The sequence below is a fragment of the Oreochromis niloticus genome, linkage group LG16, assembly GCF_001858045.2.
Source record: "Oreochromis niloticus isolate F11D_XX linkage group LG16, O_niloticus_UMD_NMBU, whole genome shotgun sequence".
Lineage (NCBI taxonomy): Eukaryota > Metazoa > Chordata > Actinopteri > Cichliformes > Cichlidae > Oreochromis > Oreochromis niloticus.
The window spans coordinates 6,813,288-6,840,724 of NC_031987.2; the positions used below are offsets into that span (position 1 = coordinate 6,813,288).

The window sequence follows — 27,437 nt, forward strand, 5'->3', positions numbered from 1 at the left end:
CAACTGTCAACAATAATTATCTGGACATCAGAGGCGACTGTAAGGAGTGTCATGGCCAGTTAGAAATGTCATGTGACAGACAGCCAGCAATTAATAGTCCAATGGTGCTTCAGTGTTTCATGAGAAATACAGATCTCTCCCTGCACACTGGCCACTCCAAGCGGTTCATGTCTGGAAACCTGCGTGAACAGATCTCTAAAGAGCTGTGTGAGGGCGGAATGGAACCGGCTGTATGGAGGTCAGCGAAGGCAGCAGATCTGATGGATGTTGGAGATCCTGAGCCAAGCCACCTTCCAAATTTGGCCACTCTGCGAAAAGCCAAACAAGAGAGAAAAGACTTGGAATTAGGAGATAAGGACCCCATTGCATCTCTGCAATTGTTAAAATATAGCGTTCCTCACAGTGGTAGCATCCGAGATATTGGACTGGACAGGTTTTTCTGTCACTACTGGAGTCAAACACAGATGCATGTTTATAAGACATTGTCAAAAAAATCTCCCCCAACTGTGTGTTTTGATGCAACCGGTTCAGTTGTGAAAAAACTGCTGAGACCAAATGGCAAATCTGGGCATATCTTCCTTTATCAAGGTATTCTGAAACAAAACAATTGCCCCAGTGTCCCAGTGGTGCAAATGCTGTCAGAGAAACACGATGTTAATGCCATCGCAAACTGGTTGACAGAATGGATTCGTGCAGGTGCACCTGTGCCAAAGGAAGCTGTGAGTGACTTTTCTCTGGCAATTCTGGGAGCTCTGGTCAAGGCTTTCACTCCTCATCCTGATCTGAAGTCCTACCTTAATGAATGCTTTCATGTCCTTCTTGGAACCCAGTCTGCCAAACTCCCCCCATGTTTTATCAGGGTTGATGTTGCGCACTGCATCAAGATGATATGCCAGTGGGACTGCCTGAAGAAGAAAACACATCGTGTTAAAGATTTCTTTGTCAGGTCATTAGGAAAACTTCTTCAGTCTCAATGTTTGGACCATGCAAAACAGCTCCTACGTGCTATCACTGTTGTGGCCCTCAGTGAGGCAGAAGGTGATGACAGTTCTGGAGCCCCTCTTCCCTCAGAAAGGTGCAAGAAATACCTGAAAGCCCAAATTGCTCAAGACTCCATCATCATTCCAGATGAACAGACGGAGGAAAGTGAGAGAGTGGATTCAGTGGATGAGATCCAGACAGACCTGCGACACTGGGTAACAGAAATATGTGAGGAGAGCAGGTCACTTGCTGCAGCAAACGGGGATAGAGATAATATTCACTTTCTCCCTGAGATTATTCCTCATATAATAAGACTGGCAAGTTACTTGCCACTCTGGACAGGAATAATGGTCCCTCTCTTCCAAAGCACCAGCATCACAGCAAGTTCAGCCACTGTTGAAGCTGAGTTCAAAAACATAAAACACGGACTTTTCAAACATGAAAACTTGCCTGTTCGAGTCGATCGCTTCATTGCTCGTCATCTTTCCTTCATCGAGGGAAATATGCGGATTTGTTCTGGGCTGAAGTCGAGGATCAGTTTGATGAGATTCTCATAGTGGACTTCAACAAGCTCTACAACATGATTTTCAAAGCCCTGTGTGAAAAGTGGAAAAGTGCAGAAACAGTGCTGCTAATAATGAAATTAAATCTTCCACTTATTGACAACACAATTGTGGTAACCTTTATAGAAGAGGCAGCCAAACTAATGATAAGAAATCAAAGAAACGCATATTCAAAAACAACAGAAACCAACACAGGCAGGAGTGATCCAGGAATTCCAATAGACAAGAAAGAAAGCAGCAGAAATGACAGATTTAGGTTGGAAAAGTGTATGGCAGTCCTGGTTAAGCGATTGGTTAGAAAATCAGGTGGAGTCATCAGTTTGGAAGAAGTTAAAGCCATCTGCAAGAGGCTTACCAGCAAAATCTGGGCTGAAATGGAGGATCAACTTCATGTAAATCTCTTAATAGAGTCTGACAGGCTCCCAGAGATGATTTTCAACGGCCTTTGTAAAAAATGGCAAAGTGCAGAAATAGTGCTGCTAATGATGAAATTAAATCTCCCACTAATTGACAACATAATTGTTGTAACTTTGATAGAAGAGGCAGCCAAACTAACGAAGAGAGAGCAAAGAAGTGCATATTCAAAAACAATAGCAGCAAACACAGGTAGGAGTGATTCAGCTTTTATTTCAGAGCCTAAAGAAAATGTAATGCCCGGAAATGTGACAAATACAGAAGAAAAAAGTCATAATCATACTTGTAACGCTTGTATTGACAGGAAAAACATTTCAATACAAAATCAGAAAACAACAGAAACCAAAGAAACTGGAACTCCAATAGAAGAGAAAGAAAATAGAGAAAGAAACAGATTATATTTGGAAATGGGTATGCAATTCCTGGTTAGGCGATTGGTTAGAAAATCAGGTGAAGTCATCAGTTTGCAAGAAGTTAAAGCCATCTCCAAGAGGCTTACCAGCAAAATCTTGGCTGAAATGGAGGATGAAGTTCATGTAAATCTCTTAAAAGAGTCTCACAGGCCCTTAAAGATGATTTGCAACGCCCTTTGTAAAAAGTGGCAAAGTGCAGAAACAGTGCTGCTAATGATGAAATTAAATCTCCCACTCATCGACAACGTAATTTTTGTAACTCTCATAGAGGAAGCAGCCAAACTATCCAAGAGACCAAGTCGCATAAGTCGATTTTTCTCATTTGTAGGTCGACTTTTTTCCTCCTGTCTGTGCTGCATGCAGAGTTCCAACACAGCTGACTGCGGTGTGGAACAACAAATCATTGTGTTTCAGAGCCTGAAAGAGGCTGAAAACAAGCCTGAAAACGAGAAAAGAAATAGTAGTCATGCGACTGTGTGTTCTTTCTGTAACTTTAAGAACTGTAACTGCTCTTTCAACGTTAATGTCAAATTGAGCATCCCGAAACAATTCAGTTTAGTGTAATGCAGAGAAAGACAGCTGCTGCTTTAAAGGCAGTACTGATGACTAAATTGTCATCTTGATTTTTTTTTCAAATACACTCTTAGAAAGGATGTGTTAAAAAATGACACAAAAAATGTGTTGTTACACTATTAACACATTTTGTGTGAATTTTAACATAACATGTGTAAGAAAATGTGTAAACATTGAAAAAATGTGTAAAAAGCTTAACACACTTGATGTGTTGCACAGTTTAACACATTTTGTGTGTTATTTTCGGAATCTAACAACAGGACCTAAAATTAGCAGCGCAGTAATTTGATGCTAGCCCTTTGTTTAGTGAAATAAATTGTAGATGAACAATGTATTAAAACTATATTAACTGAATAAATAAAATGTTTAGTTATTGTTTGTTTTACATAATCATTTCCTCATTACTTTCAACAAATAACACATTTTATAATGTAATGTGGACCAAGGTGTGTATGGTGTACTAAAATTCTGAAAGAGGATTAATTTTTTATTTCTCAATGTGTATGGCATACCAATTAATGGCCATGGCTATACTATAAGCATGAGTATCCACACAGAACAGGCTTAATTTTGACCGTAACATGTGAACTAGGGCAATACAATTGAAGTAAAAGTAGAAAATGAAATGAGTAAGAACACACATGCTGAAAATTGAAACAAATTCCGCCCAGCAACATGACATACCAGCGGCGGGAAGGGGGCGCTATCTTTTCGCGCCACTGAGACAAAGGAGACAAAGATGGAGGTTATGTCTCCTAGTATGTTGTCAGACCTTACAGTAAGTATAATTTACCAGTTTATCTTAATGTACTGAAAATATGTCGGGTTTCTGGAAGAATGTGAAACTTTGAATTTATACAAAATATAGGAGTTATATAGGAGTTTTGAGTTTAAGTTAATTACTGCTTAACTATACCTAGCTAACCTTAATGTAACAGTCTTGCTAACATATCCTACTCTTAATTTTAGTATTAGTTCTTGGCTTTAGTACCATACTTCATTAGAGTAAATGTGTTTTGGTAGTATTTTTATGTATTACTTTATTCATGTATTTATCTATTTACTTTATTTATGTATTAGAGTATTCAGAAATTGCTCTTAGAACCAGTGTTGTAGTTGAGCTAGCGGCTTCGACAGGCATTCTGGTGTCTATGAGCAACGCCAGAGTCAGAACCTAACCGTAGCAGTGTTGTGTAAAATGGCAATATTGTTGTTAGCTCTGAATATAGCAAATGTAGTCATCACCGAGACCATTCGTTTGCTAGCACATAATGGGAATAAAGACTGAGTAACTTTAACATGAAATATACCTCATATTGACAGAGATAATTATTTTTTAAGCAGTTAAAGCAGTTTTTGCATCTAGTATGATTAACTAAAGTATGTGCGCATTCTTTTTTAAGGCTTAGTGCTGGAAACATGCTCTGATATAGTTTCTGTTTTATGCAGAACTTCTGAGGAAGTAATAGTCAGTGTTATTTAAAAAAAACAACAGCAACTTGACCATGCAAATCTTACTTATTCAGCCATGTGTTTCTTTTTTCAGCACGCATATGACAACTTAGAATCTGTCAAAGTCCTTGTAACCACTTTTATAGATGAGAAGTAAATTTTTTAAAGTAAATTTAGCATTTTAATAATGTAAATTCCACTACATACTGTAAATTGCACTTGTTTCCACTTACTGTGTATCTCATTATTTATTAGAGCTTTTTTTCTCAGTTAAAATTGCTCAGCTGTTACCCATATACCTCTCTCCAACTATCATGTCAGGCATGGAGGAAACATACACCAGTCGCAGAGCCTGCATTAGCAAGGACTCCCCCACTGCCGCTGAAATATTCAGAGAGTACCCACGGTTTTTGGACATGCCAAGTCTGGTAAGTTGCTTGGTTTCCTGGTAATGGTTTATGTACTCCTTCTTCACTCAGTTGTGTTTTGCATACAAAGTATGTAACAGGAGTGGGTACATTTGGAGCTATGTTTATGAGCTCCTAGTGAATATTTTGAAAGTTTTATAATTTCAGAGTTGGATCATTATTCACTGGGCTTTTATTACAATGAGCATCACTTTTCACATGATCCAAAATCTTACTCGTACCACCAAATGACTATAATAGTAGGGACATCAAATGACAATGTAGAAGTACTGCTCATGGAAGTGAAAAACCTACAAAAAAATCACCTAAATCTGTATGAAACTCTGCTTTCAGCAGCACTATTTTCAACACAAAAAGCTCTACAGGACAAACCGCAGACAGACAAAATAAGAAATTGGCTGCTAGAACATCAGCTAAAAAGTCCTAATTTTTTTCTAAGGGTCTGATGGGACCCAAATCATAGCTAAAATTAAGGAATAATAGACTTGTATTCAGATACCACTCCAAGTAAATTGTTATGTTTCAATGTGTAGGTAAGCTTGATGTGGAAGTGGGTAACAGAAATGTGATACTGTAAAGTTTGATTTTAGCCATACAGCTACCAAATGGGCAGAATGTACTTTTGATTTCATGTATTTAATGCTTTATTTTAAACTTAAACACTGTTTTTTCTCTCCACAAGGTGGACTTGGAGTTTGGCAAGCTTACAGGAGGAAAGACGGATCTCTTTTTACGAAAATGGGAAGCCAGTATCATTCCGAAGCTCAAATCAGTAGCTGCCCTGGAAACAAGAGTGATCTAAAGAGTGCAACCAGGCAGTACATCACTGTTGCTAAGAATGACAGAGTAACCATTTCTCTGAATGAAGCCCAGACGTGTGTTGTGGATAAGCTTTTCAAACTGTATTGGGTATGTAACTTGTCCTATCCAGCACCGCTTGTCTTCACCTTCTTTGAGTTTGTCTATGACCTGCCGCTGTCCACCCAAAGGAAAACCAAAGTACTGGAGCTGATTGCACAGATTAAAGCATGCAAGTAAAATGTTTACCTGTCCAAAATGTAGAGAGTCTCTGTTCACAAAGGTGAGAAACCTCATTTGGCATCTTTGTCAAATACACTGCTTATCAGGACTCTGACCTGCCTATGCAGTGGAAAGGTCAGACAATATGAACTGATTGGGTGAAATTTTTGATTTTCGGCCTTTATATATAGTGACAAGCTTTGATGCTAATAAGCTGTATTTAAACCCAAGGTACAAAATTGTATAACCTGGATGCTATATTCGCCAAAATGTATGTTTTTCTGTTTGCATGCAACTGCGCATTTGTTGAATGTTGACAATTTGTTGAAGATGACAATTGTTGCCTTTAAAAAATTTAATTCATGTATTGTCTGGACATGATTATATCAGAACATGTATATATATATATATATATATATATATATGTATGATATTATGCCCTTTTTTAAATTTTTTTGACATTTTAATGATCTAGAGAGATCGAAAGTTAGTCAGATATGAATTTTGTTTGATTTTGTCAAGTAAAAATTGTGACATAGCTTTGGCTAAAATTGAATTTTAAACATTTTAATTGAAAATACTCTGACAGCTGTTGTTTATTCAGTTTGTAATGATTTATAATATGCTAAATAAAAAATGGAATTCAATAAATGTATAATATATACCCATCTTTTTTCTCCTTTTTTTCAAAAATTGAAATGTACACATTTTAACACATCTTTGTGTCAAAATAACACATCCTTGTGTTTACATTTTTAACACAGAAGATGTGTTAAAGGAGCAGACACATTAATTGTGTTAAAACTGACACATCATGTGTTGTCCCTGAGCTGATGCAGCACATGTGTTAAAATTTAACACATCATGTGTCAATTTTAACACATCCCTTCTAAGACTATAGTCTTAATATTTACTGAATACAAAAATGGATTTCTATACATTTTACATCAGATGAAAACTTTGGTTGCAAGATTCAGATAAATATTTATTAAAAGCTAGACATTTTAAATGAGAATAAGAAAGAAAAGTATTTCTTTGTGCCCCCTTTCCATGTTAATGCCCTACCTGGCCCTCTGGCAAAACTTTGTTAGACCCGCCCCTGCACAGCTACCAGCCGTCAGCTATACGTAAAAAAAGGATCCTGGTGTTATTTGTCTCTCAGAAACAGTTCATAACTTCCCTTCAACTCATTCATGTCACCTAAAAGGTAAACCTGTTTCTCCATCACCTGTTCAGCTCTGGTGATTCAGTAAGAACATCTCCTGGTTTCATCTTCATGTTTCCCTCTCACCACATATCCAAACCGATATCATGACCAGCAGCTTTACAGCTGTGGCTCCAGCAAACATCAGCTGATACTAGAAATTAACATTAAATAAATTCTACCGACAGCTGATCAAGCTTAAAGGTGCTGCTGTTGTTTAGCGCGACATCCGCTGGTTTCCTCTTTCTGGCGCAGAGAGAAAAGCCAATCAGCTGATCATTGATCAGTTTCATGATTGAATTAGCAACTTTCTAGCTGAAGTAGTAATGAAATCGCGTTCCTTTTCACCTCAACTTTAAAGTTCGACCTCCTCGGCTGTAACTGGTCAAGCCCAGAGCAGTCTGGCCTCAGAGTTAACATCAGAGGTATATTTTATTTTAAAACTATTTCATTCGACTTTAATTAGACTGAGAAATATTCTTCACCGTGTCTCTTCGTATTATCGTTACCATCACCCCCCAACGGCCGAGGCAGATGGCCGTCCCTTCTGAGCCTGGTTCTGCCGGAGGTTTCTGCCTGTTACAGGTAGTTTTTCCTCCCCACTGTCGCCAAGTGCTTGCTCATAAGGGATTATTCATTAATTGGGGTTTTCTTGCTGCTACTGTAGGGTCTCTATCTTACAGTATAAAGCAACTTGAGGAGACGGTTGTGATTTGATGCTATATTAAACATCTTAAATTCAACTGAATCTTAAAATGTAATATAGCATCACATCACCATCAAATCAAGAACTGAAAAATAAAACAAAATGAAAATAAAAACCTAAATTAAAAGCAGTTTGTGATTTGTCTTGTGCTTTCAAAATATATTGTTAAATATGAAAAGCTGCATTTCTATGCTCTGGTCATTAGTACTGGTATTTTAATGTAAGCAAACACAGGGAGCATACACCGATGTGGAAGTACTACAGATGAAGATGCAAAGAAACCATGAAATAATTAATGAAATAGTGAAGTTTATGAATAAAATAAACAACTGTAGCACCGTCTCAGTCTCGTCGAATCGCCCCTCTGCCTCTTCCATTCTAGCATCAACTCTTCTTAACCCTCGTCTAATGTGTGCATATTGTTTGTTGTTGTCTTTCCTAAAGTCACAAAGCTCTTTCAGGATGTTCAGGAGGCTGGGCTCGTCTGTATCCGTGCCCTCTGTGGCTAACCTTAGCTCGGGAGAGTAGCTCCTATCCACGTGGCTTTTCTCTGTCTCCTCTTCTGTCTGAGTTGTGCCTCTCAAACTTCTTGTGACTACCCCCGTTTCCATATTTAAAAGCAATCTCACCTATTATCAGAAAGATTACCGTATCTTATTATAAGAGAAATTTCTCCCACTTCCTGGTGTTTGGAGTCTCTACAGTAAGCAAATGTGGTAAAGGGTGTGGGTGATTCTGGGATTGATGCAGGAGGGCGACAGAAATAAAAGTAAAATATTAAATTTTTGCTGTTATTGACTTTGCTTTACAATATCAAACACTGAGCCAGATGCACAATAGTCATGTACATCACACGTAAACACATTAATGTAAAAAACACAGAGGTTAGGCCATCAAAGTGTGTGTAAAAGAAGTGTTTATGTCTGTCTTGCAGTTTCTGTTCCTGTCCGAGGTTTGCAGTGGAGAGCTCAGACCACACAGGACCCCGTCCTCTCCAAACCCTGCTCAGCTCTCTGGTACCAGCACACCCACGCACAACTGGGCACCTTAAAAAATTGTAGAAAAATTCAAGCAAGTAGAAAACGGAATAATAATTATCCATAACTGTGGATGAACTGGCCGTTAGATGAACTGCAGTCTTTGTCCTTTGAGTGTGGCAGGTGGCTTCTTGATGGCTCACACCGTTCCCCTCTCTCACCTCCTGCAGGGGGCAGTGTCCAGCTCTCTCACCTGTCTGCAGACGGCGGAGGGAGTGGCAGCTCTGCTGATGGAGAGAGGCGGTCTGGAGGAAGGAGATAATGTCGCTCTGGTGTACCCGCCAGGTGAGAGACAATGCAGATGTTAAATGTACTTTTCAGGTGACAGCACCTGGACACTGCAAGCATCGTTCACACCTGTGTGTCTCCTTCTGCAGGTATAGACCTGATCGCAGCCCTTTACGGCTGCCTGTACGCCGGCTGCGTTCCCATCACAGTGCGACCGCCTCACCCTCAGAACATCTCCACCACCCTGCCCACTGTTAAGATGATTGTCGAGGTCAGACTCTTAATTTGTCTGTTAAACCGATGCGGTTTCTCCTTCAGTCAGACCTCCAGGGCTCAAGCTCTCGCTCCCAGCTAATTCCAGACTCGTACGGCTCTGGCTGACTTCTGATTTCCTCTGGGGAAAAAAGGGAGCTTAATTTCTTCTTCTGTCTTTCTCTTTCTAATTGTGCAGGTGAGTCACTCGGCGTGTGTGATGACCACCGCCGTCATCTGTAAGCTGCTGCGCTCCAAAGAGGCCATGGCCACGGTGGACATCAGTCCTGGACACCGGTACAGCGTTTCATTCATATCCGCACAGGGAAATCACGCTCGCATTAGGTACTTTAATTTAACATAAATGCAGGTCGTGCACAGCCGCCTCACAATGCAGTCTGAGTAGTTCTGGTTGCAGATATAAACCTAAAGAATGCACATTAAATGAAATCCTCTGCTGTGATGAAACCTGCCTTTACAGCTCCATCACTCTGTGATTTATCAGAAAATAAAAACTTGCTGTAGCTGCAAGTCTGTGGAGCTCCCCACCACTGCTTTAGAGACTCGAAGCACCAGAAAGTGGGAATAATTTCTCCTATAATAAGGATTTTTAGGTCCCTGATAACAAAAATGAGCAGATTTTATCCAGTTTGGTAACTTTTACATAACTAGAGAGGAAAATATAGCCACATTATTATAATTACTATGGTTATTTTTGGAAAAGAGGTTGATAAGTTTTGATAAATTTGGAGGTTTGCAGCAGAGACAGAATCACATATTCTGCTTATTTTAATGATATTTTAATGACTTTAGAAACCAGAAGCCTGATTGTTTGTTTTTACATTGAGACAATGTTTACACAGAAGGACTATATATGGTCTTTTTTACTTTCAGGGATTTAGGATCTCTGAAGAAAAACTATCAATTTTTATTACTTAGAGATTTTTCAACATCTAACAAGGACAGTCGAGGACAAAGTTAAACGGTCCTGATTTTGCGTAACTTTAAGAATTTGAATGTGAAGAGAAGAAAAGATCCATGAACGTAATGATTCAAAGGGTTCAAATATCTTTGAATTTATGTGCTTCAATATATTTTTCGGACTGAGGAAAACAGAGAAAAGGTTAAGTATTCTGAAGAGCGTAAGATTATGAAAAAACTAGAGATATGAAATATCCAGATTTTAGAGGCCCAAAGAGGTGAAGAGCAAAGCAGCAAACAGAGAAAGCTTTGTAAAGTAAACAGTTTTAGCTTCATCCTTTTTAATCCTTTAATCTTGACCTGCTGTCACCAACCTGCGCTCTGTGCAGGCTGTCTGTGTGCAGAAACAACATCACATCAGAGGGTCTGCTGTTGTTGGCTCGGGCTGTGAAATCCAGCTCGACTCTGACTCACATCTACATCTGGGGAAACCACCTGGAGGAGCCCGTATGCCAGGTACACCCCTCAGATGTCTGTTTCATCTTCTCCTCTAACATCCCATCACCCCTCTAACAGATCCACGCCATAAAAGTGCACATGAGTATTATACACAACAACATCAGCATCAGCACCCTGCAGACACACAGGTTAGATGTGACTATAACGGCTTCATCAGATTTGGACTCTCAGAGAATAAAAACCGTTCAGAAGTCGCCTGAGAATGATCAAGATTTTAGGATTTCTACACAGTTGAACAAATTCCTTGATATTCATCAGTGTGTTTAATTGTTCACAGCATTTAGAGACTGTTCATATTTAATTCTGTATAGTTTATGTTGCTTTTAAATTAATCCCTAAAACTTTTTTCTGATTTTCAATTTTTTTTGACATCAGGGTTTTTAACTGTAAGTAAAAAGCAAATGAGATTTTATTTTTAAATTTGATTGGGTTTTGTTGTTTTGTTGTTTTTTCCTTTTTGTTTGTGAATTTATAAGTTCTCTGGGACGACACAATTTTTAAAATTGTATTATAATATAAAACAAAGAAAAGGGGGACATCAAAAAAAGTTTTTTTTATTGGTCAAAATGAAAGAAAACTTAATTTCATCTCTGAGTTTCCCTGTAACAGCAAGAATGATGCTCAAAGACGACCTCGTACTTCCAAATTGATTTTATTCCACCTGTAATCTGAGGTTAGTACAGATCATCTCCAAACAGACTCCTGGTTTCTGGAGTTTTGTTACGACAGTCTGAAGCACCTCCGCCCTTCCTGGGACCTCCAGGGTTTACTGGGGCAGTTGGCAGCTGAATGTGAAACAGGTCAGGGAAGAGTTGCTCCCCCAAGTGAATCAGTTTAAGTATTTATTGGTATTATTTATGAGTGTGATGGCTGCACTTACAGCCACACAGTGGTAATACCCATCATGTTAGTGTAGTGGCTTATAAGTAACATTGCATTCACACTTGTCTTTCTTTAAATATAGGAATTAATTTACAGGACAATAAATAACTGGTTTTGGTTTAGAATTAATTCACATATCCATAACACTGCATTCTAAAATAAGTGCGCACATTTTAGTTTACACTGTTATGTATGATTAATCTTTTGTTTTCTGAGTTACCTTAGTTGCAGCTGTTCCAGTCTCTTGATTAAGGAGCCAAGAGGTGGAAAAGGGGCGGAGCGAGCTTTAAAGGAAAACTGCAAATTGGTTCATGCCATAACTCGGGACCATGGGGGGGAATTGGAGTTCATTATGTTTGGTTTAGTTAGGTTTTGTGTGTTTTACCCCCTTCTCCTGTTTTTGTGGGCTGATCAGCCACTATTTAAGTTTCCCCTTTGTCTCGTTAAGTTAGGTCAGTTTGTTTGAGTTATCAGTAGTGTTGTCAACTTTGAGTAGAGTTCTGTTATTTTGACCTCTTTTAAGGGCCCAAGACTTTGATTCTTTTTGCATAATTTAACCACTTATGTTTTTTGGGTTAAATAAAAAATAATTTTTTGGACTTTAACCTGTGCCTAAGTTTCCTTCACTGCTCGGTCCATCCAACACGTTCTCACTCCCAACTCGTCAAATGTGTGACGCATGGTCAGGCTCCCTCTGCTTCACTTATCGACGCGCAGGGTACCCCCTCGCGTCGAGAATTGACGTGCAGGGTCCTCTCATTGAATACTATGCTGCTCCCTAATCGTTGTTTATCGACGAAAAGAGATTTCCGCGCAAGAGCCTGTTGTTCATATATTTATATATTTCCGAAATCACATTGTAGTGACGTATACTGAACACAATATATTATATAATGTAAACAACTACCTGAGAAACAGCAGATACAGCAGATAAATTAATTATAGGCTATTACTTTTGCATTTATGGAGGGAGAGTTGTATGCTGGGTAATGGCACAGCTAGCGACTTTATTCACCCGCTTCGGCTGTTATCAGTCCATACAATGGGCGTTATTAGCACAAATCAGTCCCATAGATATGGGCCATCCACCTGCTAGATTGTTCAGAAGGTTGTTCTCATCCATCCAGATGGAGGATCACTAACAGGAGCGTGGGAAGACTCCAGAATCCACTCTGGCTGGAATCCGGTGGATACAGCTGTGTTACAGGTAAGACCATTTAAACGGACGGCATTTATAGAATGACTATTAAAATTCAGCGAGTGTCAATAATGTTAATGTGCTTATTTAGTAATACACCGAGTGCTAATATAACAGCTTTAAGATGCATTTGTAGATATTATTACGTGTTTAACCGTCTTTATGGTGCTAGCTTAAAGTTACGGTGTAAACGTTAGCTTATATTGTAGTAAAGCTGTTACTGTTTAAACGATGTTAGCACAGAAATATTAGCTTCTGTCATGACTGATGAAGTTACTAGTTAATAAAGTTTCCAGTAAAGTGATTAATCGCAGCCACAGATTGACAGTAAATATTCCGATTAGCTTCAATGCATCTATAATGAATATGTGCAAGTTTCAGTGCTTCGTTTAAACTGTATGATACTTATACTGACCCAGGGTCAGTGTAAAATACAATCCTAGCTGTGTGAACAAAGCCTGGCTCCTTTAATCCTGCATGACAAACCTCAGGATGCAGGTTATTATTACTCTTTCCTGCTGGCACACCTGTCACACCTGAGAGTCAGCTAGAAACTTACAGTGACGTGGACATCATGCAAAGACTGCCAGACTCTGTAATACTGTAAATGATCAGTGCCTCAGGTTAACACTAAACTTTAAACAGTCCCTCTGTGTCTCTGTGTGTGCTGAACATCTGGAATCAGATTGAGTCAGGCTGCATCAGCTGAATCTGTTATTTGTAAATATCAATATTTTTTATTCAGGTGTGGGATAATATGTAAGACTGCAGTGAAGAGATGCACCAGATTAATCCCTGGCCAAAGGTATCGTACTTAAATCAGACTACTGATCCAGCCACATCAGCCTTTTGTGAGGTCTGTTTAAAGTAGACTTAAAATGAACTGCAGGTTCCTGAGAGGTGGACTGTGAGCACAGAAACACATGTTCATACATACAGCTGCAGCAAGCTTACATTAATTTTAAATAGATTTGTTACTCTGATGTCTGTCTCTGTGTTAGTCCTCTGACAGACTGGTACCTGTCCAGGTGTGCTCTACCTATGACTACTGGGACAGGCTCTAGCTCCTGTAATAGAAATTTTCTATTATTCTCATTTAAAGTATTTAAGTGCTTATGCATATGCTTAGTTGTGACACTGTTATAGACTGTTCAGTGAAAGTTTCTAAAACTAGATGAACTTACTTCAGCATCAGCAGTTTGAGAAAACAACTCCCTTTACAGGTGCTGATAAGGCCAAGGGCACAAAACAGCTTAACCGTTGATCCGTTAGGTTTCATAGCGAGACGTGTGAAGTGTGGTATGATCAGTTTGTAACTTCCTCTCTCTTTCTTGGAATGCAAAGAGGAGTGTGAGCACCACTTCTGTGGCAGAGCTGACATGACTGTGAACTTAGATGTTTGATGTGTGTTGGCTCTCCTGCACGCAGTAATAAATAGCTTGATCACAGCAGATTTTATTTACAAAATTCCACAACGCCCCCCACCCTCCCACTGTGAACCTGAATTGAATATTCAGAAGAAAATGAATGGATAGACTGACATTTGTTTAAATACTTCTAGAAATCTGAGCTGTTGGTGTGTCCTTGGATTGTGTGGTAATAATATTAGAGCTGGCAATCTTTCTTACTGAATCTCTACTCTGAGTCATGCTACCTGAGATTAATTCTATGTTTACCTGACAGCCTGGACAAATGTGCTGTGTGAAGAATGTAAATCAAATCAGATCTTAACTGCTTACATTTAAGGAGCCTGGTCATATTTAATTGTAATATGAACCAATGATTTTCTGATTGCTGATTCTAAGAGAGTCTTTGTGGAAATCCTGTTTGGCTTTTGTCATTTTACTTCTCTTTCTGTTTTCCAGAACAGTTCGCCACAGTCGCTGTCCACATGGGTCAGTGGGACCAAGCAGCACTCTGCTAATGTGTGGACTCTGACCAGCAACATCCAGCAAGACCCAGACAGCGTTTTCTATCTCCCAGCTGGAGTTTTTTGTTGTCTGTGACTGGAGAGTCAGATTTTTGTTGAAGCTGGAGGAACAGAGAGGTAAGTCAGTTTGCAGAGATCCCTCCCACCCTGGCTTTTATGTGGCAGATTTCTTATCTGAAACAGTAATATTTCAGTGACTGCTGCTTATACCACAGGTTAATACACGCTACTGATCCCTGATGGGAGAATCATCACCTCTGCCAACAAAGAAGCCTGGTGGATGTTTGTTTGCAGTCTGATGATGGGACATCATGCTCTGCATCTTCAAAGTTTGTCTCTTGATTATTATTCATACACAGTAATGTGAATTATGCTTATATCTAGCATAACTGGACCAACCTGGTGCTCTTCATTTATGGAGGCTGTTGAGTCTGAATGTTGGATGTTGTGTATCTCTTGTTCTCTGGGCTTTGTTGTCCTCAGTCTTTTTGCAGGATCAGAAAACAAAACCAGGATGACCATAAATGTTTCTTCTCCAATTGGATGATGATAAGACTGTGACACGGGATGCCACCTTTAGTCTTGTGATGAAGCAAAGCTCAGGAAGAAGTGTGATTAAATGGTACCCACATGTGTGCTGCTGAGAAGGATGTACAGGGGCACCTGCAGCCAAATCCAAGCCGCCTCAGGTTAGTTGTAGTTGCAGAATGCTATAGGACTGAGACAGCTGAGGCATCAAATGTTTGATTAAACGGATGAAAAAGAGAAGTTTCTTCCCTGTAATTATCATTTTTTAAAATCTGTAGCAACTTCAGGTCTGTCAGCGTGCTGAGGTCACAGAAACAAGAAAAGCAGCTTGACTTCAGAGTGTTGTTTACAGTTTTCTGTCATCATGATCTCCCCTGAAGTTTATCACTATTAGGCAAGCAGTAAGTCCACAATACTGTAATGATGATTCTGACTTTGGTCACGGTTGCATAATATTTTAATAATATACAATTATTTTTTGTAATTCATATTTTTTCTGTTAATCAAAAATTTAGTTTGTGAAATTTGTATTTGAGAATGCAGAATGTGACAATATATTTTTGTTCAGTATTTAATTTCTTTCAGTTGCAATTGTTAAATCAAAAATAAATAAAAATATATTCTAATTTAGCAAACTAATTTATCAAAAATATATATACATATATCTGTATTAGTTTTTATACATTAATTTGACACCTGTATTGAAAATACCATATTGTATTCATACAGAATCAGTTTGGTATCATTGTTTGTCTGATTGCTGAAACTAAGAGCTAGTTTTGATCTAAAGTATCCAAAGTTGAGCTCTGTTTCTTCACCCTTGTGTGTGTGATATGTGATTTCCTACATGCTGACAGAGCAGAGCAGCAGTTTGTGCTCACAGATGGTGACGGTGTGGAGAGACGGTGGTGTTTCCTCAGAAGAACTAGCAGAGTCACAAAGGACACGAGTCCTTCTCACCACCTTGACTTGTTGATCAGTGGATACACTTGTCTCCCCTTTAAAGGAGACACTCTTAGAGAGAGACGATCAGAGTCATCCTTAAATGTTAGTGCTTTCAAATACACAAACATTTTTAAAGGACAAAAACGAACATCCAACTTTGACTGTAATACAATTAAATCTTTGCATGTATGTTTTCAAACTCTCAGATGGGCAGGATATCACTATTGGACTGTCTAACCTGCAGGAGCAGCACTGAATGACCACCACACATGATCAGTTCCTGCAACATTCAGCAGCTCTGCTTTTGGTAAGTAGAGTTACCTAACTACAGTAACTTTAAAAACATGATATCCATTTCTAACAGCCTGGTTACTTCCTGTCAGTTATTTTAGAAACCATGTGGTCACCTGACCTAACACTGTTTCTTCTTCTTCTCCTTAATGTTGAAGTGTCAAATGTCCAACAGCTGGAGAGGAAACTACACCAGTGTACTGGGATGTTTCACCAACACGTGCCAGACGCTGTTCCTTCATGGTGACATCACCAGAGACGGCCCCGCCCACCTCAGGACCTCGCCATTGATCATGATGATTTTAATGATGACAGCGAGCGGAACTAAGACTGTAAAAATCAGAATGTTTAGATGCTTTCTAATTATTAATGAATACTGAGAGCCTCTTTCTGTGTTTTGTCTGTTTGGGTTTTTTTACCTCATTTGTTACTAACAAAGTTCACCAAACTCACACAGTTTACATTCTGTATGTTTCCATCTTTACCAGCCACAGTCTACCCGCAATTAAGAAAATAATCCTTAGAAATTGTCGTTTTTCTCTTTTGTAATTTGTAATTCAGTGAATATACTGCGCTGCTTCCTTTAATTGCGTCTCACATTGCTTTAAGTTTTTCCAGTGTCCAGTTATTTTTTACTGTTGTTTGAATTCTCTGTATGTTTGACCCTGTAGACTGTTTGATGGACTGCTTGTCTTCCTGTTTGTAACCGACGCCTGTTTTGACTAAAGATTTGGATTTCTGACTTTAACACAGCCTCTGCGTGTCCTCCCTTTGTGTCCTCCTCCTCTGTGAATGTGTTGCATGTGTCACAGATTAACACCTTTCCCACAGTGAGTTGCATCAGCATTCATTCACAGCACATTTCAGAAGGATTCAGAAGGATTCAGATTAATACAGTGATCTTATAGTCAGAATTATCCTGACAGAGTGCCACTGTAAATTATCTTTCATCAGGTCAATTTTAAAGTTCAGTATTTCAAAGCAGGAGTTATGAAGAATCATATTGGCATTAGGACTGTAACAATATGTACTAACAAAGTCAAAGTTTTTTAATTATGCTAGAATATTGGAAGACAATCAGCTTTTAGTGTTTTCTGCATATTAATTATACTGACACAGAGACGGTGACCCTAACTGTACAGAAGTATACTAAACAACTGACAATCTAACAAACATTACTGGCCTGAGCCATCATGCACAGTGAGTCTGATCCTGTGCTGTGAGAGTCTGATAAGCATGTTTCTGGTCAGTTTGGAAGAAATAACATCACAATGTCGATCTTTTTTTCAATATTCCTTCTCTTTTACAACATAAACTGTGATCAAAGCTACTTATGTTCACAGCATGTAATAATACTGACAGTCCAGGGCATTGTGGTCTGTTGAGCTAGGGTTAGGGTTAGCAATTCAGACATATGTAATCAATCTCTTGCTGGATATAACAAACACCTAGGAATTCATATTATAATTTGATTTTCATGAAATATTCATATTCAGTATCAGTCATTTTATATTATAACCACGTATCCACCCAGGCTCATGGTGGGGCAGGGCTCTGTCCTGGGATGCTTGAGTGAAAGGTAATGTACACCCTGACCAGGTATCCAGTCTGTCAGAATTGTTTTCAATATTTGGTTCTAAAATATGAGTGAAAACAAAAATCCAACTAGGATTCTTGCATATGATGAATGAAGTCTGTCTTTGACTGTATTGTCCAGCTGATCCATCAAACCCCCAGCAGGTGAACCTTATCATGACATAACACAGTAACAATGTAAAAAATTAAACAGCAACAGTGTAAATTTAAAGTGCATTTTAAACTCCTCTTCAATAAATTATATGGATGTGCAGTGAGTCATTCAGGACTGTAAAACGTGAACTACAGAACCAGAGTCTTCACCATTAAATCTGTGGTTGCTTCATTTTTCTATCCTATCTCAGATACTTTAAAGGTTTTAGTTAAGTTGCATTCTCATGGTGAGGCAAAGAGCTTTATGTGTGTGCGTGTGTGTCATGAACGGCTGTAAAAGCCCTTTAATTACAGAACAAAGCGGGTTTGAGTTCGAGTTACGGCAGACTGTCGCCACTTCTAAACGGAACGCAGCCTTCCTACGGCGGACAGCTAACAACAGGAATCGGACGCGCAACCACCATAGCAACAGCCTAGCATGACTTTAAAAACATATTCTGTCTTCATAACTATCAAAAACGTGAAATGATTTGTAAAGCATGAAAGTGTTACAGCTGCAGAGAGCTATGGCGGTATCTTTGGAAGCTGTTTACATAGCTAATAATATACGATGTAACCATGGAGACAGTCAGTCACGTGAGCTAGCGGTGCATGTTTACTACAGTGAATAAGGTGATTGTGTGCACAGCGTCCACACGCTGCAGAGGGTAAAGACATTACTTCAGTATTGTTTTCTATTTATATATGTTTGCCTTCTGTTGACCATCACCTCAGGTTCACCATTACAGTTTCAGCATACAAATGCACACTGTCTAAATGTGAACACATTCAAAAAAATCATGTCTCAGAAATAAGCACAGCTGTTCATGTTTGTCATTATAGTTTTATTTGTAAGAAAATTGTGAACTTCAAATTGTGTATCAAATCAAAGAACATTTGACAAGTCTGAGTCATTCCTTTGCCCTATGAGAGCTGGAATAAATATATATCCTGACAGTTACAGTTGAAACAGTAGAGACAGGTAGAAATGGGATCAGATTAATCTTTGCTTAGTCAGACACGTCCTGTGTTGGCCTTAACCCAAATTTCCCTCGGGGTCAACCTTCAGGATCAATAAAGTTTTATTGAATTGAATTGAATCATATTAAAAACAAACAATAGCACGATTTTGCATCCATTTCCAAATTGTAGTCAAGCAGCCCACTCTCATAAATAGGTAACAGAAATGTCTCTAATGTAGACGTGTACAGTCTAGTGTAAGCATTAAAAGACCATAAAGGAAACACTAACATTTATGTGAAACTAATTGTAATAAAAAATGAGCAGGTGATTTACAGATTTATAAGAAAGAATCTGAAAACAACACTTTTTTGGTCTAAGTGGTCAAAGTAGACAACAGAACTGATGTTCAAGAACAAACCGTAGCTGCACTGATATTACACATCTCCATTGTTGTGGTGAACAGACATGTTGCTTTTAAAACCACATGCAGTGTGTGACCATGACTGTCCACTGAGACCATGAACGCCACTTCGCTGAAGCATTCTTTTTCTTCTTCTTGCCATCAGAATGGAAGCAGACAGAGCACGAGCTGCTTTGATCTACTGAAAGGAAAAAGCAGAACATATGAGCTGAAACCATTAAGATAGAAACAATCGTTCAATGCAGTGTCTCACGTAGCTTAGCCTGTTACAACTGTTGATACAAGCTCAGTACAGTTAACACAGGGAACTCCAGTGTGGGAACTAGTGGCTTTAGGTTGATAGTCATTTAACTTTCATGCATTCATTCATTTAATTCAGGAGGAAGAAATGTCAGGTTGGTGCAGGCTGGTTACATGCATTTGGTCCCATGCTGTCTTTAACCAAATGACTTGGTTCACTTTATGGCTGGGCTGTATGTGGGGTTAATTGGGCAGGAGTACCTGTCCTCTGTTAGGCTTAGAAGGTTTCTCCATAAACAGAGCTTCTAACTCTTATAGCTTTTAGCACATCTGTAGCTGTGCAGGCTGACAGGTTTTTGGTGGCTCTTTCTACCCCACACTGGTTGTGAGTGTGTAAATACCCCCACTAGTTCTTTTGGGTTGCAGTTAACTTGGGAGGAAGGGGTGGGTCTGCCATGACTAGATGAATAAAAATGATCTGGGATACATAAATTTCATAATGCATGCATATATCTCTATCAATTGAACCTGGCCTGAGGGCTGCCATTTTTTACATTCAGTTATTTCTCTTAGAAACGTTGGATCTAAATAATGAATGTGTTACAGTTAAAGTGACACTGGTCAGTGCAAATGGCTCATTGGGACATAGAAACCTTTATATTAGATACCATCACCTGATATCGAGTGTCAAACAATATCAAAGCTGTAAAAGCTGTTTACAGTCAGAATGTATAAAAACTATGATTGTAAATAAATTCAAACAAGTGAGCTTTTCTCTTCGTGCTGAATATCAACACTGTGATTTCTCAGACTGTAAGATAGAATTTACTAAATGGTTGATATACATGAAAAATATGTCCATAATCACAAATGACCATGAGAGCCAGTAGAATTAATTCAACTGGACACTCAAAAGACGTCCTTAAATGCTCTTTAAGTGGCAGAACAAATGAACAAACAGTTAATCGCTTACTTGAGATGAAATCTGCTCAGCTACTTTGAAAACAGCTTCTAACTGGTTGGTCCTTTAACAGGATGACTGCTCAGGGGTAAGGCCATCATGCAGTCCAGCAACCTTTATGGTCCTGCTTTGATTCACCAGGAACTATTAGGGAAACCTTTCAGCGCCTCCTGTGAAAGACACAGGCATAAACACAAACATTTATTAACATGTTCCACAGTCTTCCAGTTTGATTTTCTCATCCTGTGGACAACAACGTACAGAGATGCAGGTTTATGTTAACTTTTGTAAGGTTTCTTTACTGAACATATCCAGCTGCAGCTCCACTGTGATCCTGAACTGGATAAGCGCTTAAGAAAATGTGTCAATAAATGGACAAACATCAGCTTACTATATTTATCCAAACAGACTGGACCAATAATGCTTCACTGAGTTAGAGACTTTAACAGACTCTTCTATGTAAGAATGTCTCGTGCTGATGGACCTACAAACTTGACAACAAAGGTTTTTCAGACTACATGTAGCTGTCCTCTATGTCAGCTAACACATTTACATTCATGTCACATTTCTGCTTTCTCATTTTTATCATTATTACTTACATTTTGATTGGATACCTTGAGTTTGTAAAAGATCAGATTACATAATTGGGATACAATTCAATACAATTCATGTATCCAATTCAGGGTTGCGGGAGGATGAAGCCTATCCCAGCTGATACAGGACAAAGACAGGCTGCTAGTTATCGCAGGGCTAAGACAATACGTGTAACAGAAAATCCACTTAGATGTTTGATATTTCTAATAATAATCATAATTATGACTATTATTTGAAATATTATTTAAAGGTTTCTCTATAAATACATTTGAATTTTTTTATAACCCCTAGAATATAAACCTGAGCTGTTTCAGATTCTGACCTCTGACCTCAGTGACCAGGCTGTGTCCTCACTGCAGCTCCCTCTTGGAAGTACGTCTGCTTCTTGTCTTCCCCCAGTGATGACCGCCTGCCCTTAATATCACGTACTGTACCTGAGGAACAAAACAGGACAAACACTTGCCTTCATTTAAGAAGTACATTCATACAGAGATAATCTATGGAAACACACTAGTTCACCCTTTGGGAGGAATCAGTTCCTGTGAAACATTTCTGTAAATCAACATCGTGGAGAATGAAATGACTTCTTCAGGTGACTCAGCAGTCCCACACTGACAAATGAAACTTCTGTGGAAGAAGAATCAGGATTTTTTTGATTTCCAATCCAGTTAAACTATTAAGGATGAAGTAGGAGTCCTCATCTTTGCTCTTCTGAAATCTTTGTTAAACAACAACAAACATAAATTAGTAACAAAAATACAGCTGAGTAGAGGCTTTACAAATCACCAGCAGCCATAAATTAATTAATTAATAAATAAATGTAAATTTTAATCGTCAAATGTTTCTGAGCCGTCTTCAACCTGCTTTTAACACATTAAAGTCCCACAGTCAATGCAGCCTGACTCAATCCTAAATGTTCAGCACACACAGAGACACAGAGGGACTGTTTAAAGTTTAGTGTTAACCTGAGGCACTGATCATTTACAGTATTACAGAGTCTGGCAGTCTTTGCATGATGTCCACGTCACTGTAAGTTTCTAGCTGACTCTCAGGTGTGACAGGTGTGCCAGCAGGAAAGAGTAATAATAACCTGCATCCTGAGGTTTGTCATGCAGGATTAAAGGAGCCAGGCTTTGTTCACACAGCTAGGATTGTATTTTACACTGACCCTGGGTCAGTATAAGTATCATACAGTTTAAACGAAGCACTGAAACTTGCACATATTCATTATAGATGCATTGAAGCTAATCGGAATATTTACTGTCAATCTGTGGCTGCGATTAATCACTTTACTGGAAACTTTATTAACTAGTAACTTCATCAGTCATGACAGAAGCTAATATTTCTGTGCTAACATCGTTTAAACAGTAACAGCTTTACTACAATATAAGCTAACGTTTACACCGTAACTTTAAGCTAGCACCATAAAGACGGTTAAACACGTAATAATATCTACAAATGCATCTTAAAGCTGTTATATTAGCACTCGGTGTATTACTAAATAAGCACATTAACATTATTGACACTCGCTGAATTTTAATAGTCATTCTATAAATGCCGTCCGTTTAAATGGTCTTACCTGTAACACAGCTGTATCCACCGGATTCCAGCCAGAGTGGATTCTGGAGTCTTCCCACGCTCCTGTTAGTGATCCTCCATCTGGATGGATGAGAACAACCTTCTGAACAATCTAGCAGGTGGATGGCCCATATCTATGGGACTGATTTGTGCTAATAACGCCCATTGTATGGACTGATAACAGCCGAAGCGGGTGAATAAAGTCGCTAGCTGTGCCATTACCCAGCATACAACTCTCCCTCCATAAATGCAAAAGTAATAGCCTATAATTAATTTATCTGCTGTATCTGCTGTTTCTCAGGTAGTTGTTTACATTATATAATATATTGTGTTCAGTATACGTCACTACAATGTGATTTCGGAAATATATAAATATATGAACAACAGGCTCTTGCGCGGAAATCTCTTTTCGTCGATAAACAACGATTAGGGAGCAGCATAGTATTCAATGAGAGGACCCTGCACGTCAATTCTCGACGCGAGGGGGGTACCCTGCGCGTCGATAAGTGAAGCAGAGGGAGCCTGACCATGCGTCACACATTTGACGAGTTGGGAGTGAGAACGTGTTGGATGGACCGAGCAGTGAAGGAAACTTAGGCACAGGTTAAAGTCCAAAAAAATTATTTTTTATTTAACCCAAAAAACATAAGTGGTTAAATTATGCAAAAAGAATCAAAGTCTTGGGCCCTTAAAAGAGGTCAAAATAACAGAACTCTACTCAAAGTTGACAACACTACTGATAACTCAAACAAACTGACCTAACTTAACGAGACAAAGGGGAAACTTAAATAGTGGCTGATCAGCCCACAAAAACAGGAGAAGGGGGTAAAACACACAAAACCTAACTAAACCAAACATAATGAACTCCAATTCCCCCCCATGGTCCCGAGTTATGGCATGAACCAATTTGCAGTTTTCCTTTAAAGCTCGCTCCGCCCCTTTTCCACCTCTTGGCTCCTTAATCAAGAGACTGGAACAGCTGCAACTAAGGTAACTCAGAAAACAAAAGATTAATCATACATAACAGTGTAAACTAAAATGTGCGCACTTATTTTAGAATGCAGTGTTATGGATATGTGAATTAATTCTAAACCAAAACCAGTTATTTATTGTCCTGTAAATTAATTCCTATATTTAAAGAAAGACAAGTGTGAATGCAATGTTACTTATAAGCCACTACACTAACATGATGGGTATTACCACTGTGTGGCTGTAAGTGCAGCCATCACACTCATAAATAATACCAATAAATACTTAAACTGATTCACTTGGGGGAGCAACTCTTCCCTGACCTGTTTCACATTCAGCTGCCAACTGCCCCAGTAAACCCTGGAGGTCCCAGGAAGGGCGGAGGTGCTTCAGACTGTCGTAACAAAACTCCAGAAACCAGGAGTCTGTTTGGAGATGATCTGTACTAACCTCAGATTACAGGTGGAATAAAATCAATTTGGAAGTACGAGGTCGTCTTTGAGCATCATTCTTGCTGTTACAGGGAAACTCAGAGATGAAATTAAGTTTTCTTTCATTTTGACCAATAAAAAAACTTTTTTGATGTCCCCTTTTCTTTGTTTTATATTATAATACAATTTTAAAAATTGTGTCGTCCCAGAGAACTTATAAATTCACAAACAAAAAGAAAAAAACAACAAAACAACAAAACCCAATCAAATTTAAAAATAAAATCTCATTTGCTTTTTACTTACAGTTAAAAACCCTGATGTCAAAAAAAATTGAAAATCAGAAAAAAGTTTTAGGGATTAATTTAAAAGCAACATAAACTATACAGAATTAAATATGAACAGTCTCTAAATGCTGTGAACAATTAAACACACTGATGAATATCAAGGAATTTGTTCAACTGTGTAGAAATCCTAAAATCTTGATCATTCTCAGGCGACTTCTGAACGGTTTTTATTCTCTGAGAGTCCAAATCTGATGAAGCCGTTATAGTCACATCTAACCTGTGTGTCTGCAGGGTGCTGATGCTGATGTTGTTGTGTATAATACTCATGTGCACTTTTATGGCGTGGATCTGTTAGAGGGGTGATGGGATGTTAGAGGAGAAGATGAAACAGACATCTGAGGGGTGTACCTGGCATACGGGCTCCTCCAGGTGGTTTCCCCAGATGTAGATGTGAGTCAGAGTCGAGCTGGATTTCACAGCCCGAGCCAACAACAGCAGACCCTCTGATGTGATGTTGTTTCTGCACACAGACAGCCTGCACAGAGCGCAGGTTGGTGACAGCAGGTCAAGATTAAAGGATTAAAAAAGGATGAAGCTAAAACTGTTTACTTTACAAAGCTTTCTCTGTTTGCTGCTTTGCTCTTCACCTCTTTGGGCCTCTAAAATCTGGATATTTCATATCTCTAGTTTTTTCATAATCTTACGCTCTTCAGAATACTTAACCTTTTCTCTGTTTTCCTCAGTCCGAAAAATATATTGAAGCACATAAATTCAAAGATATTTGAACCCTTTGAATCATTACGTTCATGGATCTTTTCTTCTCTTCACATTCAAATTCTTAAAGTTACGCAAAAATCAGGACCGTTTAACTTTGTCCTCGACTGTCCTTGTTAGATGTTGAAAAATCTCTAAGTAATAAAAATTGATAGTTTTTCTTCAGAGATCCTAAATCCCTGAAAGTAAAAAAGACCATATATAGTCCTTCTGTGTAAACATTGTCTCAATGTAAAAAACAAACAATCAGGCTTCTGGTTTCTAAAGTCATTAAAATATCATTAAAATAAGCAGAATATGTGATTCTGTCTCTGCTGCAAACCTCCAAATTTATCAAAACTTATCAACCTCTTTTCCAAAAATAACCATAGTAATTATAATAATGTGGCTATATTTTCCTCTCTAGTTATGTAAAAGTTACCAAACTGGATAAAATCTGCTCATTTTTGTTATCAGGGACCTAAAAATCCTTATTATAGGAGAAATTATTCCCACTTTCTGGTGCTTCGAGTCTCTAAAGCAGTGGTGGGGAGCTCCACAGACTTGCAGCTACAGCAAGTTTTTATTTTCTGATAAATCACAGAGTGATGGAGCTGTAAAGGCAGGTTTCATCACAGCAGAGGATTTCATTTAATGTGCATTCTTTAGGTTTATATCTGCAACCAGAACTACTCAGACTGCATTGTGAGGCGGCTGTGCACGACCTGCATTTATGTTAAATTAAAGTACCTAATGCGAGCGTGATTTCCCTGTGCGGATATGAATGAAACGCTGTACCGGTGTCCAGGACTGATGTCCACCGTGGCCATGGCCTCTTTGGAGCGCAGCAGCTTACAGATGACGGCGGTGGTCATCACACACGCCGAGTGACTCACCTGCACAATTAGAAAGAGAAAGACAGAAGAAGAAATTAAGCTCCCTTTTTTCCCCAGAGGAAATCAGAAGTCAGCCAGAGCCGTACGAGTCTGGAATTAGCTGGGAGCGAGAGCTTGAGCCCTGGAGGTCTGACTGAAGGAGAAACCGCATCGGTTTAACAGACAAATTAAGAGTCTGACCTCGACAATCATCTTAACAGTGGGCAGGGTGGTGGAGATGTTCTGAGGGTGAGGCGGTCGCACTGTGATGGGAACGCAGCCGGCGTACAGGCAGCCGTAAAGGGCTGCGATCAGGTCTATACCTGCAGAAGGAGACACACAGGTGTGAACGATGCTTGCAGTGTCCAGGTGCTGTCACCTGAAAAGTACATTTAACATCTGCATTGTCTCTCACCTGGCGGGTACACCAGAGCGACATTATCTCCTTCCTCCAGACCGCCTCTCTCCATCAGCAGAGCTGCCACTCCCTCCGCCGTCTGCAGACAGGTGAGAGAGCTGGACACTGCCCCCTGCAGGAGGTGAGAGAGGGGAACGGTGTGAGCCATCAAGAAGCCACCTGCCACACTCAAAGGACAAAGACTGCAGTTCATCTAACGGCCAGTTCATCCACAGTTATGGATAATTATTATTCCGTTTTCTACTTGCTTGAATTTTTCTACAATTTTTTAAGGTGCCCAGTTGTGCGTGGGTGTGCTGGTACCAGAGAGCTGAGCAGGGTTTGGAGAGGACGGGGTCCTGTGTGGTCTGAGCTCTCCACTGCAAACCTCGGACAGGAACAGAAACTGCAAGACAGACATAAACACTTCTTTTACACACACTTTGATGGCCTAACCTCTGTGTTTTTTACATTAATGTGTTTACGTGTGATGTACATGACTATTGTGCATCTGGCTCAGTGTTTGATATTGTAAAGCAAAGTCAATAACAGCAAAAATTTAATATTTTACTTTTATTTCTGTCGCCCTCCTGCATCAATCCCAGAATCACCCACACCCTTTACCACATTTGCTTACTGTAGAGACTCCAAACACCAGGAAGTGGGAGAAATTTCTCTTATAATAAGATACGGTAATCTTTCTGATAATAGGTGAGATTGCTTTTAAATATGGAAACGGGGGTAGTCACAAGAAGTTT

General features: G+C 39.1%; 2 protein-coding genes and 3 long non-coding RNA genes across 20 annotated transcripts; 2 read left to right on the forward strand and 3 right to left on the reverse strand.

Annotated features, from left to right (window-relative positions):
* Nucleotides 1-8,653: 8,653 nt before the first annotated feature.
* On the reverse strand, nucleotides 8,654-9,169 carry LOC109197347 (uncharacterized). The gene is made up of 2 exons (XR_002058460.1): nucleotides 8,985-9,169; nucleotides 8,654-8,800 (listed from the first exon to the last, which is right to left on the reverse strand). It is a non-coding gene; the product is annotated as an uncharacterized LOC109197347 (long non-coding RNA).
* LOC109197346 (disco-interacting protein 2 homolog C-like) lies at nucleotides 8,690-17,220 on the forward strand. Of its 13 annotated transcripts, XM_025903766.1 has the most exons (10): nucleotides 8,816-9,076; nucleotides 9,169-9,290; nucleotides 9,471-9,616; nucleotides 10,582-10,708; nucleotides 12,721-12,800; nucleotides 14,657-14,838; nucleotides 14,937-15,050; nucleotides 15,205-15,410; nucleotides 15,528-15,650; nucleotides 16,107-16,394. In XM_025903766.1, exons 1-5 carry the CDS (start codon nucleotides 8,881-8,883, stop codon nucleotides 12,733-12,735), a joined length of 606 nt encoding a protein of 201 aa, XP_025759551.1. In that variant the 5' UTR covers nucleotides 8,816-8,880; the 3' UTR covers nucleotides 12,736-12,800; nucleotides 14,657-14,838; nucleotides 14,937-15,050; nucleotides 15,205-15,410; nucleotides 15,528-15,650; nucleotides 16,107-16,394. The 13 variants fall into 13 exon arrangements, 6 of the variants coding, with proteins under 6 accessions (XP_019207862.1, XP_025759551.1, XP_025759552.1 ...); XM_025903767.1 differs by lacking the exons at nucleotides 15,528-15,650; nucleotides 16,107-16,394 and adding an exon at nucleotides 16,644-17,220; XM_025903768.1 differs by lacking the exons at nucleotides 15,528-15,650; nucleotides 16,107-16,394 and adding an exon at nucleotides 16,661-17,220.
* A 1,817-nt stretch (nucleotides 17,221-19,037) lies between these two features.
* On the reverse strand, nucleotides 19,038-22,207 carry LOC109197500 (uncharacterized). 2 transcript variants are annotated; one of them, XR_002058555.2, is made up of 3 exons: nucleotides 21,715-22,207; nucleotides 20,811-20,968; nucleotides 19,038-19,775 (listed from the first exon to the last, which is right to left on the reverse strand). It is a non-coding gene; the product is annotated as an uncharacterized LOC109197500 (long non-coding RNA). The 2 variants fall into 2 exon arrangements; XR_002058554.2 differs by having other exon boundaries at nucleotides 19,038-19,778.
* Nucleotides 22,208-23,005: 798 nt separating this feature from the next.
* On the reverse strand, nucleotides 23,006-26,958 carry LOC109197383 (disco-interacting protein 2 homolog C-like). Of its 3 annotated transcripts, XM_025903771.1 has the most exons (5): nucleotides 26,698-26,958; nucleotides 26,484-26,605; nucleotides 26,158-26,303; nucleotides 25,063-25,189; nucleotides 23,006-23,051 (listed from the first exon to the last, which is right to left on the reverse strand). In XM_025903771.1, the coding sequence occupies exons 1-5, from the start codon at nucleotides 26,891-26,893 to the stop codon at nucleotides 23,037-23,039; spliced, it is 606 nt and encodes a 201-aa protein (XP_025759556.1). In that variant the 5' UTR covers nucleotides 26,894-26,958; the 3' UTR covers nucleotides 23,006-23,036. The 3 variants fall into 3 exon arrangements, with proteins under 3 accessions (XP_025759556.1, XP_025759555.1, XP_025759557.1); XM_025903770.1 differs by lacking the exon at nucleotides 23,006-23,051 and having other exon boundaries at nucleotides 24,573-25,189; XM_025903772.1 differs by lacking the exon at nucleotides 23,006-23,051 and having other exon boundaries at nucleotides 24,574-25,189; nucleotides 26,206-26,303.
* LOC112844135 (uncharacterized) lies at nucleotides 26,633-27,120 on the forward strand. The gene is made up of 2 exons (XR_003216747.1): nucleotides 26,633-26,789; nucleotides 26,974-27,120. It is a non-coding gene; the product is annotated as an uncharacterized LOC112844135 (long non-coding RNA).
* Nucleotides 27,121-27,437: the final 317 nt, after the last annotated feature.